Here is a 15,473-nt window from a genome sequence, read left to right on the forward strand (position 1 = left end):
CCATTCAGTAGTACATGTATATCCAGAGGTAGAGTTCATAAGGGCTACATGGAGCCCACCTTTTTTGAAAGAGCTTTAATATGACTTGATGAGCTTCTGAAAATTGTCGTAAAACTAAAATCAGATCATCAGTCAAAGAAACATTTATTACAAGACTTCTATGTGACAAAACACTGATTTTACCTCCTTTTGTCGCAACATCACTTGAGACTTCTTAATAGGCAATAGATGACCCTATATAATAAATAGTTATTGTATTAATTTTATGTTTTAACCGATTACAGCCACTCTTAAATGCTTCAGTTGCTTTTCTATGTACCCAAATGATAAACTTTAACAGTGAAACATTGTTGGGGAGTAAATATTTGCTTTGAAATATTACAAATAGGTTGCTTGACTGCATGGAGCTCCTAATACCATGTTCCACAGTGGAAACCCCCTTTTAAAAGTCTGAATCTGCCTCTGACATCACTTAACTACAGCATATAGTCTGGTTCACTGTATTTAATTTTCTGTTGCAGAAAATCTATATTCAAAGGTATTCACAACCTCAACCATTTTAATCTGGCATTATCTCTTACGGTTGGCTTGATAATATTTGTAAGTGGTATAGAAACTGCAAGAGAAAATAAGGTAAGTATAATGATCATTTAATTTTAATTTTGGTATAAATGGGCATACACAACTCTAGATTGCATGCAGAGTAGTTGCTGGACTGTTGCAATACTTCTTCCTTGCTGCATTTTCATGGATGTTGTGTGAAGGCATCTACCTCTTTGTACATTTGAATTTCATATTTTACACTGGGTTTTTCACCAAACGATACTTTTATGTAGGTCTAGGCTGGGGTAAGTGTCTAACTTGTAGAACAAAATAGTTTAGTTGTACCTAGCTTTTGTGTTCAATATAAAAATTATATTCATATGTTTTCTGTTTAGGACTTCCGATACCAATTGTAGCCATATCTGCTGGAATATCACATAATCATTATGGAACTGAAAGAGTGTTAGTTTAATGATAGTAGAGATTATAATGTGCTGATGTTGTAGTACCATTGTAGTTGTCTATTAAGAATTACCATTACATTCATATGCATGTGGCTCTGCATGTACAACCAATTCGTATACCATACGTGAAGTATTGCTAATAATGACTATGACCATCATAAAATATACTGAGGAGCTCCCATATATACCCCTGTAGAAGGGCATATTGTAAAGTGATGATGCAATGTTTCCGAATTTGCCTATTCTTCTTGTTGTACTAATGATGTCGTAACATAATACATGTATGTACCTTACAAGTGCACAAAAAATTGAAATCTTCAACTAGAGTAGGGACCATAGCACATCGATGAAAAGTACTGGAGTAGGGCATGATATTAAAACAATAAGAAGTGTTATATTCCTACTGTGCATTTCCATACTTTTATCGATGTGCTATGGTCCCTACTCTAGTTGAAAATTCCAATTTTTTTGTATACTTGTTTGTTAACTTAAATAAAATTGGTAGAAACCCACGCATACCACATCAAAAGAAAAAAATGGCGCCACGTCCCAGCTATCAATTATCATCTGAAAAGTGAAGTATCCATTATGCTTTGTTGTCAGCTATGTTCAACCTGTTACGCAGCATTACGAATCAAGAACTGTTCAAAAAGCATCTCTGTCAAAGTAGCCACTATGAAACATATGGACGATTTTTGTTATAAAGGACATGCTACCACCAAATTGACACCTTCGCTGTCAGCAAAGATGAATTGGACACAAAGGAGGACACTGGTAAGTCCATGAAGAATGCATTGTACATACTGCGGTATGCCAAAAGGCACGTGTCTGGGTGAAGTGACATCGAACAGTGAAAAAATCAAGCCCGTATGTAGCCTTAGCCATTATCGAGTTATGCTTGTCTGAAGGCATCAATCACTCAGTCAGTCCTTTACTCAGTCAGTTAGTCACTAGAAAATTCTGTTAAATAATTTTTTTAAAAATCATAGCAACTTGTTAAAAGCATTTTGGGTCAATCTGAAGGTTTGTTTGGGCTTAATTTTACCTAACTAATACTGCTTCATCGTCATCAGGAAAAGTGAGGCTGGCTTTTGGGTGGTGTTTTTTCATGGGCCATGCCCAAACCTTTGTGGTCCCTACTATACAGTACATGTTGCTAGCAAAAGAACTAACTTGAGCTCTCAGCATTTCTCACTGAACTACAGGCATGGCTTTATGGTAGCAAAGGAATTTCTTACTAGCTAGGCCATTCATCTTTTCTGAGTGTGCATGTGTGCCACAGTGCTAACATTTTTTGCACTTTTACAACTTCTCTTGCATTCTTGCATCACAAAACACAACCTGTCATTACATCATCACTTTATGATACACCCTTCTACAGGTGTATATGAGAGTAGGACACTCTCCTTGGTATATATTATGAACTCTTGCTATGACCAATATTTGAACTGTGTAACCCTTGTACCCTTCCTATGTGTCTAATTATGTTTGATAAATAAGGTGCATCTTTTGTAAACCTCATAGCTACATATTAGACAATGCATCAGGGAACAAACTTTATTTTAATGATGAATGATTACACCTGTATGTTATTGTTAATTTATCATACATGGTTGCATAGACGTTGCTGTCAAGACTTAGCTCTACTTTTGCATAGGTGTTGGTTATCAGAAGAAAAGGGAACTATATGGGCTTTTGTTGCTCCAATGTTGCTAATTATTCTGGTTAGTTTGTTTGATTATTATTGATGATTATTCCTGTGATGTACTGTGCACTAATTTATTTGATCACAATTATGCATATATGTTTTTAGTCAATCTGATTATCAAAACATTTCTATAAAGTGAAGTGTTCAATAGCAACTTTACATAGCTACAAATTATTACACAGGTAAATTTCATATTTTTGGTCACATCTCTGAGATTGGTGTACATGAGTAAAAGGAGAAATCTTAAGAGTGGAGTTAGATCACGCACTGAAACATCAAAGTACGTATTGATACTGACATAGTAGCAATTCCAGTACATATTACAAAAATTATGATATATGGTGTGTATTGTATAATATTATATATTTGTTTCACAGATCACTTATCCTGGCTGCCGTTCTACTGTTACCATTACTTGGTAGTACATGGATTATTGGAATGTTTGCTGTTACCGAGAACACTATTGTAATTTCATGGATATTTACAGTGTTAAATTCACTACAGGTAAACCATCAGTTGTCTTGACATGTTGTATCTATTTCCCATTCACACACAATAGGGCTTCTTTATATTCCTTTTCTATGTTGTCAAACAAGAAAAGGTTAGTATATATTGTAGTCATAGTCCTGATCTGTGCATGCACCAATGTTTTCGATAACATTCTAATCCTATAGTGATAAATATACTTGGTATATGAATGTATGTGTACAACATGTTTGCTGTTTGCATGTATTTTTCAGTGGTAGAGGAAGTTGTTGCTATGAGAGGGAGTGTGACCAGAGTATAGAATCTCTGGCAGCAGAGGGTTTGGGGGGTACAGCCCCCCAGAAACTGTAACAATTTTAATTTTCGTGGTGTCTCAAAGTTTACCAAAATACCAAAATAAATAAATATATAGATAAAATTCAAGTGAAATACTAACTTGTTTTGCCATGCAGTGGAACCTTGATTATCCAAACTAATTGGGGGCAAAGGGTGTTCATATAATTGAATAGTACATAAAATCAAACATCAATACGTTTATATACAGAGCTTTGCTAAACTAATCTAATAAAGCATACATTTGTTGACAAAATACCCTAATTGAGCAGTCGATTTGGTGTTCAGATAATTGAGGTTTCACTGTACATTTAGAAAAGCTGTTTTGGCAAAGTTTTTAGCATTATAACTAAATTTCTGAAGCTAATAACTATACAGCACTTATGAGCAGTACAAACAACTTTTTAGAGAAGTGGAAACACTTGGAAATTATGTCTAAGTGGAAAAATAGTTTTAAGTTTATATTTTAGGAACACATTTATGAAGCACTTTTACTGCTTCATTAGGGTATCTGAATTAGTGTTGTTCCAGTTCTCAGTACTGGATCAGTTCCAGACCTTTTATTCCAGTTCCAGTTCTAGAACTAGAACTGGAACTGAAACAATAATTTTGCTTTCCTTAAGACTGGAACTGGAACTATAATTTTACTTTCCTCAAAACTGGAACTAGAACTAGAACTATAAAGAAAATTTATCAAGTTCTGGAACTAGTACTGGAACTGGAATTGGTCATAACCATACAGTATTTGCCAATGAGATTTTATTCTCTTCACAAGACCAGAATGTTATCTACTGACAAAAACACAATGTAGTGTATAACTTCATAAAGCTGTATGTATTACAACCATGTATGCATGTGCTAAACACTGCTTGAAACAAGTGATTAGCTATAATATTAGAAGAGAATGCCAAATGCAATGCTGGCTCAGTCACATTGTTATGTCTAGTTCGGTGTTTGATAATTAGCTACAGGTCTTTAATTACCACCCTACATAGCGCTATAGTTATTTGTGTAATAATATTGATAACTACAGTATTAGCTACATACATGAAACAATTAAACCTGACAAGACTATAGCATATATAACTTATTATTTATTTGTTATATTGTGCAGACCTCAAAGAGTGTAGTGCACAAAAAGAAAAAAACAACAAAACAATAGTACAATTACAATCATTCTTAATTAAACAGTCTCTAGACCAGCTAGGCTGTGTTTGAATTGTTTGATCTCTGTTTAAGTCTATCATGTGTTGGGGGTAAGGAATTCCAAATTTTAATAGCGGATGGGAAAAAGAAGTATTTATAAGAATTTATCCGTGTCATTGGTAACATAAATCTTTTACTGTGGCCTCTGGTGTGGTAGATGTCAGGGTTAGGAATAAGGAGTTTGTCAGCACTTATATCAATCTGGTGGGTTATGGTCTTAAATAACAAAGATTATGGTTCCAAAACTAATACTATAGAACTGTAATTCTAAAGGTTATGGTTCCAGAACTAGAACTGGAACTGTAATATTAAAGATTATGGTTCCAAAACTAACGCTGAGCGATAATAGAAAATTTACTATCACGATAGATATTGGAGTATTAACGATAATATCACTAGGCATTCCAGCCCGATTTTTAAATTTTGGAAAAATGAACTTTTTATATGCTCAATAGATAGAGTATTGAATGCCGATCTCAGAAATATATAGTTTGTTGGGTTGGTATTAACTACTTTGGCATACACAGTGCTTAAAAACTGAAAAAAGGTATTTTTTTTTCTCCAGGGCTCCCCATACATTTTAAAGGGGAAAATGGCACAATTGAATCAGGAAGCCATCTAGCAATCTAGACTGCCTTGAAACTGCAGTTGCTTCTAGCTGCAGGTTTGTACACGTAATGGGAGTAACTTCAGATCGTATCGGATCTCAACAATCTTTGTATGCTTTGTGGTGAGCAAATATGTTTCACCTATTGCACACTTCTCAATACAATGGAGCATACCCACAGGCAAGAGGCTATCTCAAGTAAGCAAAAACATCAAGTTAACAACTTATAAAGGTAAACAACTAAAGTAAAGGTGTCACAATGATGCAAGAATACCTAAGGTGGAGTTGTGGTTTCAATTACGGCATTGTTGTGCCGACTTTGAAGTGGTTTGTATTTTTGAGTTAATGACACAGCCATCAGGAAATTACTGTGGAGCTGAAAATCGCTAACCCGAGCGAAGTAACTATGCACTTTAAAGTAAGCACCAGTGACTACCTTCCATCCGGCAGTACGTTTTTAAAAGTTTTAAAGTATTCTAAATACATTACCAGGCTTGAAAAGATTATAAAACAACACAAAACTTACTTATATGTAACGCGCACGACAAAACTAAGATTTTCATGATGATCAGCGTGTGGACAAACCCCATAGCGATTTTCATCCTCATTGGAGCTCGCACTACGGAGAAATCCCAAATTAAACACGAGTTGTTATTTTGTGCCTGGGTTCTATTGGGGAATATACGGAGAATTTTTTTATTTAAAAATCTCGGATACTGGAATGCCTAATATCACGATAATTACACTTTGACTGATCTTCAGTCAAGTTCCCAGTATTCAATGCATGTTAAGCGTTAAGCATAATTAACGCCATCATAGATTACTATTTGCTTGGTTTTCTTGCAATTACATCAATTAGTGATTAATTGAGTGGGCGGACGTGGAAGCCGCTCCATCTCGTTTAGATCACCAGATGCTTCCCCGGAAATGGGCCTAACAAATGGCCCTAGGGACTTTTAGATGTCCCGTTTTTCAGTTCTTATCCAGCACGTTTGCCTCTTGTGCTGGGGGTGGTAGGAAAGGGCATTACATCCAGCCCGGGAAATTGAGTGGGCGGACGATATTTCTACAATTTTTGGTACAGCCTTGCAGCCAAACTTTTCCATGATAAAGCAAGCCAAGCAGTTATAAAACAGCTAAGCCAGCTTCTCAAGCAGCATTTTTAGTGGAATTCTGGACCCTTCGCGAAGCGATCGACTAATTACGTGGGCGGCCTATAAATATACACAGCTTGTTATAGCCTTCAGAGACGTAGGAAGGGGGATTGCGGAACCCCCCCTGTAAAATTTAGACTTCTGCAAGCAGGATCCTAACACACCATTTAGTGTGGCAGGACAAGCAATATAGTGTAATGGCACGGCACAACAATTGATAAAGCTTACATTCATCTCTCAGGGAAGGATTTACAGAGGTAACATGAGCCCTCTTCAAAACTTGTTAAAAAGATCGATATACTCTAATAGAGCAGTCAGGTATATACTCTAATAGAGCAGTCAGGTATACTCTAATAGAACATGCATGTAGCTAAATATCCATGTCCATATGAAGTTTTTCAGACATTCCAACATTAAATGCAAAACTTAGCATGACCTTATACTGCTATAGCTTTGGTGTGCAGTGTTTAAAGATATAGAGCTCCAGTAATTTATCACTTGTGTTATGCAAAATGAATTCATGCTATGCATATTTGTACAGTGATATTGTTTTGATTGTCATTTGTATCAGTGGATTCATGGCTCCTATACCACAGTGAGATATAACCATCACTTACAGATTACTATATGTGTCTCTATGTGTTATGCTGTCTGTTTCCACTAGGTGACTTTATCTAGTACTACCTTCATCCCAGGGACAATTAATGCATCATAATTAATGTACTTTTTGCATAAAATATAGTAATTTGCTGACTTTTGATTTATTAAAATATTGAAAGTCTCTCAGCGGCTGGGGGCTGTGTCCCCAGACCCCTGCTTCTAGTAACTCAATGCTGGTGCTAGAACCCCCCTTCAAAAAATCCTGGCTATGCCCCTGGCCTTGCAACCAAACATTTTGCGAATAAGCAAGCCTAAAGAGTTACAAAACAGTTGGATAAACTTGGTAACAATGTTTCTAGTAATCTTACAGCTACATTTTCAAACTTGATTGAACAGCACTTATAATTTGTAATTGTTTGGGCTTAATCAGCTTTGCTGTCTGCCCTTTTCTCCCAAATAATAATAATATAATACAGCAATATCGTGATAGTAAGCTTTAATTATCATACCGCGATAATGAGTTTTTGATTGCGAGTATCGAACTATCGATATTATCGCTCAGCACTATCCAAAACTGGAACTAGAACTGTAATAACTAGCTGATACTGGAACAACACTAATCTGAATGTTCTATTAGGGTTAGAAAATGATTTGCATAAAATCCTTGGAAATAATGAGACATTTAAATCTAAGAGACTTCTGGAGAGGTTCTCTAAAATAGTTGGAGACCTCCTAGCGGACACATAGGTATCTGCACATCTCCAGTTGAGGGAGTCAACACACAGTCATACTTCAAGAAGTGGAATTTCAGCAGGATATTTTTCTGGGGGGGAAGAATTGATAAGTCCCATTTGGAAAGGCTTCAGTCCCACAGCTTTCTCCTCTTTCCACTGCCTTTTGCATATTGTAGTCTCCATCTTTGTCTATGAGTCTGTCTGTTTCTCATGTTATTACTCTTCGCGTTTGTGGACATATATAGAAAATTAAAAATAAGGAACAGAGAGAACCCCAGTGATCCAAACACCCTCATTCCTAGTGTTAGGCAGGAATGTTAAGAAGAGTGAATTTTTGGAACAACTAAAGCACATTGATTTATATACAGAGTTCCTTTCAACTGCTTTAATAGAACATACATTTGCTTAGAAGGCACACTATTAACAAATACTCTAATTGAACAGTCAGTTTAGGTAATCAAGGTGTTCAGAAAACCGAGGTTTGGATAACACAAGGATTTGCTGTAATATAATATCTAAACCAAAACAGCCAAGCTGTAAAAAAGAGTGTGGCCCCCAAAAAGGCCAGGGTGAATAAAGATGTACTAGAAATCAAAGGTAGCAGTCAAGAAACTGTGATGGTAGGTTAATAACAAATATTTCAATAACTACGATTCAGGTGAATTTGCATTGCCTCTCCTAGGATTCGGCACCAAGTTCACTGGAATTGCCTTATTAATTTTTTGCAATTAACCTACCATCACAGTCATTTCTTGGCCATCACCTTTGGTTTCACATCTTTTTGCACCCTGGCCTTTATTGGGGGCCATGAAATGTCCTTACAGGATGACTTGATCAAGCTGATCTTCCTACAGGGGAATTTGTTTCCAGCTGATCTCTCTACAGGGTGACCTGATCAAGTTGATCTCTCTACAATTTCCAGTTAATCTCTGTACAGGGTGATTTGTTTCGACTCTACTTGAAATGTAGTTGAACCCTCTACAGGGTGGCTTAATCAAGCCGATCTCTCTACGGGATGATTTGTGACTAGCAAAACTATCTTATAGGGTGACCTTTTTCTAGCTGAACTCTCTACTAGGTGACTTGTTTCTAGCTGATCTCTCTTCAGGGTGACTGCTCTATTAGGATTTGTATTGGATTCCAGTTGGTGTCAGACCCCCAGTTATAGCTCTGTGGGATTCTTCTAAACTATTGAAGAGCCTTTCTAGGGTGATTAATCTATCTGTACACCGATTTTTAAATCATTCTTCTGAGTGGTTTGTCTGGCGGGTGTGGCAAGTATTCATTTTTTAAAGCTAATCTTGATTGTGTACGTAATTATTACACACTGTCGGTTGTTTCACTGTATCTTTACGGTCTTTAGCTCGATTTCTTTTAAATGACAAAAGGTTTGAGGTTCAATAGTTAACCTATCCACGTATCAATTTTCAGCTTCTTCCCATAAGCAGTTTACCCTGTAGGTGTGACAACATTTTGTGTTATTTGTTGTGAATAATCGCTAGTAACTCCTTGACTGCTTATTGTATCTGTGTGCAAAATTTCAAGGCAATCGGATATTGCATTCGTGTTTTATGGCAATTTTTGTAAGTGTGCAAAACGATGGGAAAAAAAATGAAGAAACTAAGCCAATTTTTGAAGTCTCATATCTTGGAAATTCTTGAAGTGATTTTGCTAAAATTTGGAATGTGGAATACTGACATTGGTGTGCATGTCCACAGTAAAAATTGTCTTGTTTCACAAAGGAAGCATGGAACTATGAATGCGTGAAAATCACATTTTCTTTCTTCCTGTCAATATATTCACGGTGTTGCGTGCCGACTTCTTGGGCCACACAACACACTATCATGTGTCTTGATTATGCACACTACTCTAAAATCACATTTGTGTGTATTTGGTGGTTTGTAGTTGTGGAAATGTAGTTTAACAATTTGCTTAGCACTATTCCCATACTGTCATAGTCCTTAGTGGCATTGGTTGGGTATAATAAAGTCCAAACATACCTTAAATGCAACCCATATGCTTCTAACAGATTTCTATGAAATTAAATTGTTTATTTAATAGAAATTTCACGTAATGGTTACTTACTTCTTAGTGATTTTTCAGTATGGAGACACATGTTTTGCCACTGTTCTTTCTTTTGATGTGGTGCTACAGAAATTTACTAAATTTGCTTGTTTAAATATAGGTTTTTATGTATGTAATCACTGTAACTTTCAAACCATTCACTGTATGGCCGTGTGATTTGTGCCATTTTACTGTATTTATCCATATAAAAGTCTGGGCATTTATTTCATATATATCATTTTTGACTTGGTGTTTAAATAAGCCTGGCTTCTATTTAGGTACAGGCATTTATTTCTTAGAGAACACGAGGCACAGAGTGGTTGTTGATAAAGTGGTGCTGAGAGTGCTTGCATATATAATTGATTTGTAATCTTCCCTTGCAACAAGGTAAAACACGTTTATCCAGTATAGACTCTAATAGCATGCAAATTTGGAATTATAGCCTATTTTTAAGCACCCCAGCATTAAAAATGGATCCAGACATGTATTTCATAGTTTGGGATGACGTATGTGTTGTGTACTTGAGCCCCTGCATTTATTTGAGCCTGGCTATCATATAGTAATAAGGATTAAAATGATACCTAGAGGTTTAATGTATGACAAAACTATGGGAACCAAAACTTACTGTGAAAATAAATTTTAAGAAAGAAGCATAAAATTCTTTAATAATCCATAACTTTTTGCTCGTTAGTCTAAATTAATTGAATTGCCATTCAATGAAAAATCAGGGCATATCAAGACACACGATAGTGTGTCGTGCGGCCCAAGAAGCCGGCGCGCCACACTGTGAGTATATTAACAGGAAGAAAAAAAACGCAATTTTCACACCTATGTAGCTCTGTGATCCCTTATTCGATTTGAACCAAATTTGCTAGAGACGTGCCGCCCAGTTAGGGGAGTCTACATACCAAATTTGAAGAAAATCGCTCCAGCCATTTCCGAGATACGAGCGAACAAAATTTCGTTTCAATTTCTTCGTTATTTTCTTCTTCTTCATCTTCTTCATTTCGCACACTTCGCAAAATTCGCCATAAAACACGAATGCGTGCTCGGATTGGGCTGAAATTTGGCACACTTAAAGGGCTCATTAAGGCAGATCTCCGTACCAACTTTGGTAGGAATCCAATGAACATTCACGGAGTTATGACCGATTATTTGCGTAAAATAAGGTCGAAGGTCTGTCACGCCTACAGGGTAAACCCCTTGGAGGAATCAGTTGAAAATTGATATGTAGATGGAGCAATCATCGTAGGAGTGCCTTTGTGTGGTTTGAAAGGAATCGGGATAAAGACCATGGAGATATGACACAAAACCTAACATGTGTCAAAATTACGCGATCGATTTTATGAATAAAAAAACTATTAGTTTTTGTGTCTACCAGGCAAACCACTTAGAGCAACGAGCTGAAAATCGTATGTAGCTGGAATAATCATCGTAGAAAGTTCTTGCAGTAGTACAGAAGAATCAGATTACAAATCACTGAGTTATGATTCGAAAGGCAACTACGTGCAGCAAATGTGAGATCGAGATACTCTAATAGAACAGTCACCCTAATAAAGCATTCAGCTGCATGTATAATTTACTCAGTTATATTACATTGCAAGTTATTCTGTAGGGAATTCAGCTACAAACAAGTCACCCTGTAGTCAGATCAGCTAGAAGAAGGTACCTAATAGAGAGTTCAGCTACAAAGAAGCCATCATGTAGAGAGTTCAGCTCAAATAAATCACCCTGTAGAGAATTCAGCTACAAACAAATTGCCCTGTAGAGAGATCAGCTAGAAGAAGTTACCTTGTAGAGAGTTCAGTTACAAAGAAACAATCATGCAAAGAGTTTAGCTGCAAACAAATCACCCAGTAGAAAGTTCCGCTATGAACAGATCACACTATAGAGAGTTCAGTTAGAAACAAGTCATCCTGTAGAGAGATCAGCTAGAAGAAGTTACCTTGTAGAGAGTTCAGCTACAAACAAATCACCCAGTAGAAAGTTCTGCTATGAACAGATCACACTGTAGAGAGTTCAGTTAGAAACAAGTCATCCTGTAGATAGATCAGCTAGAAGAAGTTACCTTGTAGAGAGTTCAGTTACAAAGAAACAATCATGTAAAGAGTTTAGCTGCAAACAAATCACCCAGTAGAAAGTTCCGCTATGAACAGATTACACTGTAGAGAGTTCAGTTAGAAACAAGTCATCCTGTAGATAGATCAACTAGAAGAAGTCACTTTGTAGAGAGTTCAGCTACAAAGAAACCACCATGTAAGAGAGTTCAGCTGCAAACAAATCACCTGTAGAGAGTTCAACTAGGAACAAGTCACCCTGTACAGAGATCAGCTAGAAACAAGTCATCCTGTAGAGAGTTCAGCTAGAAGAAGTTACATTGTAGAGAGTTCAGCTACAAAGAAACTACCATGTAGAGAGTTCAGCTGCAAACAAATCGCCCTGTAGAGAATTCAGCTACAAACAAATCACCCTGTAGAAAGATCAGCTAGAAGAAGTTACCTTGTAGAGAGTTCAGCTACAAACAAGTCACCCTGTAGAGAGTTCAGCTAGAAGAAGTTACATTGTAGAGAGTTCAGCTACAAAGAAACTACCATGTAGAGAGTTCAACAGCAAACAAATTGCCCTGTAGAGAATTCAGCTACAGACAAATCACCCTTTAGAAAGATCAGCTAGAAGAAGTTACCTTGTAGAGAGTTCAGCTACAAACAAATCACCCTGTAGAGAGTTCAGCTAGAAACAAGTTACACTGTAGAGAGATCAGCTAGAAACAAGTCACCCTGTAGAGAGTTCAGCTAGAAGAAGTCACATTGTAGAGAGTTCAGCTGCAAATAAATCACCGTGTAGAGAATTCAGCTACAGACAAATTACCCTGTAGAAAGATCAGCTAGAAGTAGTTACCTTGTAGAGAGTTCAGTTACAAAGAAACCGCCATGTAGAGAGTTCAGCTGCAAACAAATCACCTGTAGAGAGTTCAGATAGAAACAAGTCACCCTGTAGAGAGATCAGCTAGAAACAAGTCACCCTGTAGAGAGTTCAGCTAGAAGAAGTCACATTGTAGAGAGTTCAGCTACAAAGAAACTACCATGTAGAGAGTTCAGCTGCAAACAAATTGCCCTGTAGAGAATTCAGCTACAAACAAATCACTCTGTAGAAAGATCAGCTAGAAGAAGTTACCTTGTAGAGAGTTCAGCTAGAAACAAATCACCCTGTAGAGAGTTCAGCTAGAAACAAGTCACCCTGTAGAGAGATCAGCTAGAAACAAGCCACCCGTAGAGAGTTCAGCTAGAAGAAGTTACATTGTAGAGAGTTCAGCAGTTTAGCTGCAAACAAATCGCCCTGTAGAGAATTCAGCTACAAACAAATCACCCTGTAGAAAGATCAGCTAGAAGAAGTTACCTTGTAGAGAGTTCAGCTACAAACAAATCACCCTGTAGAGAGTTCAGCTACAAACAAGTCATCTTGTAGAGAGATCAGCTAGAAGGATCACCTTGCAGAGAGATCAGCTACAAAGAAATCACCCTGCTTCATCTTTTCTTCTTCCTGTAGGAAAGAAAAAATGACAGGTTAAAAAGCCCTAAAGCTGGCCATAGGCCGGCTTTGGGGTATACAAATACAAAAAGAAGTGAAATCTAATCCAAAACAGCCCAGCTGTAAAAAAAGAGTGCGGCCCTGAGAAAGGCTATGGTGAAAAAAGATGTGAAATCTAAGGTGGCGGCCAAGCAATGGCTGTGATGGTAGGTTAATGGTAAAAATTTTAATAACAACAATTCAGGTGAATTTGGTGCCGCTTGGTCTTGGCACAAAATTCACCTGAATTGTCGTTATTAAAATTTTTACCATTAACCTACCATCACAGCCATTTCTTGGCCGCCACCTTGGATTGCACATCTTTTTTCACCATAGCCTTTCTCAGGGCCGCACTCTTTTTTTACAGCTTGGCTGTTTTGGATTAGATACAGTTCACATAATTGAACCCACAATCAATATGGCAACTGAGACAAAGAATGCACCATTGTAAAAAATCTGTCATAGTTTTTTATAGCTTTGTAATAAGTAAGCCTTTGTTATTGCAGTGGTTATTTAGCTTTCTATGTATATTAATTTTGGTTTAGGTTAACAGAGTTAGGAGAGGCTACCTTACCTCACCATATAAGTTTGTTTTTGTAAACATCAGGCTTGTTGTAATTACTTACCAGATTTAATCATTACACTTACCCAAAATTTGATAATGATTAGTTATTAATTACCTGTTTAATTAGAATTTCTAACAGTAATTACTTGAAAAATGGTAATGATTAGTACAATTACCATCACAATTACAACAAGCCTGGTAAACATGCACTCCTTAACAGTTTCATGCACATTAAGGGTTAAGCACTTTTTATTGTAATAATTTCTACTAGCTTGTATACTTCCTAATTTATTGTATATACACCTAAAGTTAATTCTTACTTTTGCCATGCTGGTTTACCGTGAATTATATGGACTAAGGCCACAACAAATTAATTCTGTGTTTCACAGATGCAGCAGGTCTCCAAAGGTAGAAAATCACGTGACCCCTTAACAAGAACACTAAAATGGCTGTAGACTCATGATATTGTGCAAGTATAGCAGCAAAGTGTAAGGGAATATAGTTTCCCATTTCAGAAAGACTTTAGCTCCTAAAGATTGAGACTGGTTATATGCTAATAAAACAGGTGTAGCTAGCTGAAGTTATTCCCAGAATGTTTATATTTTTATTTATTTTCAACCTACTGGGTAACTACTAGAGGGTAAATGAAATGTGAAACATATGGCCTATAATAGGGATTAAGTTTTCATGTCAGCCATTGTCAGGTGATAATTCTCCTTGTAATGATCCCTACTAGCTTGTAAAATTTTCATTTTTACTTGTCTGATTGCATAAATTATGTTTAACTTGTGCATAACAATTGTTACAGGTCAGAGAGAAGGTTCATTCCACATTAAGGTTTAATTCAATCATCGCATCCACAATAAAACGGAATGTAAGTTAATGCCTCATATTTATTTTGTATTGATCTTACTTACTGCATGTATACAGTATATTGTACAGTATGTGTGTATGTAAACTATATGGTGCATGTTAATTGTAGTTATGTATGCATGCACATTGTAGTCTATTATGTAATTTAAACCATTTGCCTTATGTTTTTGTGGTGCACCTTCTCCATCTGCCACATTTCTGGCAATATTAGGATGATCAAAGTGATGCTACCATTTACTCTCATTATTAGGCAGATTCACATATAATTTTTGGAGGAATTATTTGTAAAATTTATTATGCTTGTTAAGGGCATGCGATTATAATCGACTGCAAGGAATTACTGCTGGAAGGAGCATTGTTCATACCAACCATGTTTTTCAAACAATTTGGATACCAGTATTAGTCATAGTTTGTTTCAGCCAAGGAAACAGTAATCCTGAAGAGTTGGGTGAGACTATCAGGACTCATGATAGTGTGTCGTGCGGCCACGTACAGCTAGTGCAGATGCGTGACAGACAAGTGTGTATTATACAGGAACCAAGAAAACGCCATTTTCATGCATTCGTAGC

General features: G+C 36.6%; 1 protein-coding gene across 1 annotated transcript in view; it reads left to right on the forward strand.

The window, feature by feature from the left end:
- Nucleotides 1-15,473, forward strand: part of LOC136260159 (uncharacterized) — a 66,301-nt gene that overhangs the window by 42,949 nt on the left and 7,879 nt on the right. The window contains exons 32-39 of the mRNA XM_066053790.1: nt 522-633; nt 692-848; nt 939-1,005; nt 2,665-2,731; nt 2,898-2,995; nt 3,093-3,219; nt 3,275-3,316; nt 14,840-14,905. Of these exons, the coding sequence (XP_065909862.1) occupies nt 522-633; nt 692-848; nt 939-1,005; nt 2,665-2,731; nt 2,898-2,995; nt 3,093-3,219; nt 3,275-3,316; nt 14,840-14,905 (736 nt within the window). The remainder of the gene's footprint in view (nt 1-521; nt 634-691; nt 849-938; nt 1,006-2,664; nt 2,732-2,897; nt 2,996-3,092; nt 3,220-3,274; nt 3,317-14,839; nt 14,906-15,473) is intronic.

The sequence above is a fragment of the Dysidea avara genome, chromosome 7 (assembly GCF_963678975.1).
Source record: "Dysidea avara chromosome 7, odDysAvar1.4, whole genome shotgun sequence".
NCBI classification, from domain to species: domain Eukaryota; kingdom Metazoa; phylum Porifera; class Demospongiae; order Dictyoceratida; family Dysideidae; genus Dysidea; species Dysidea avara.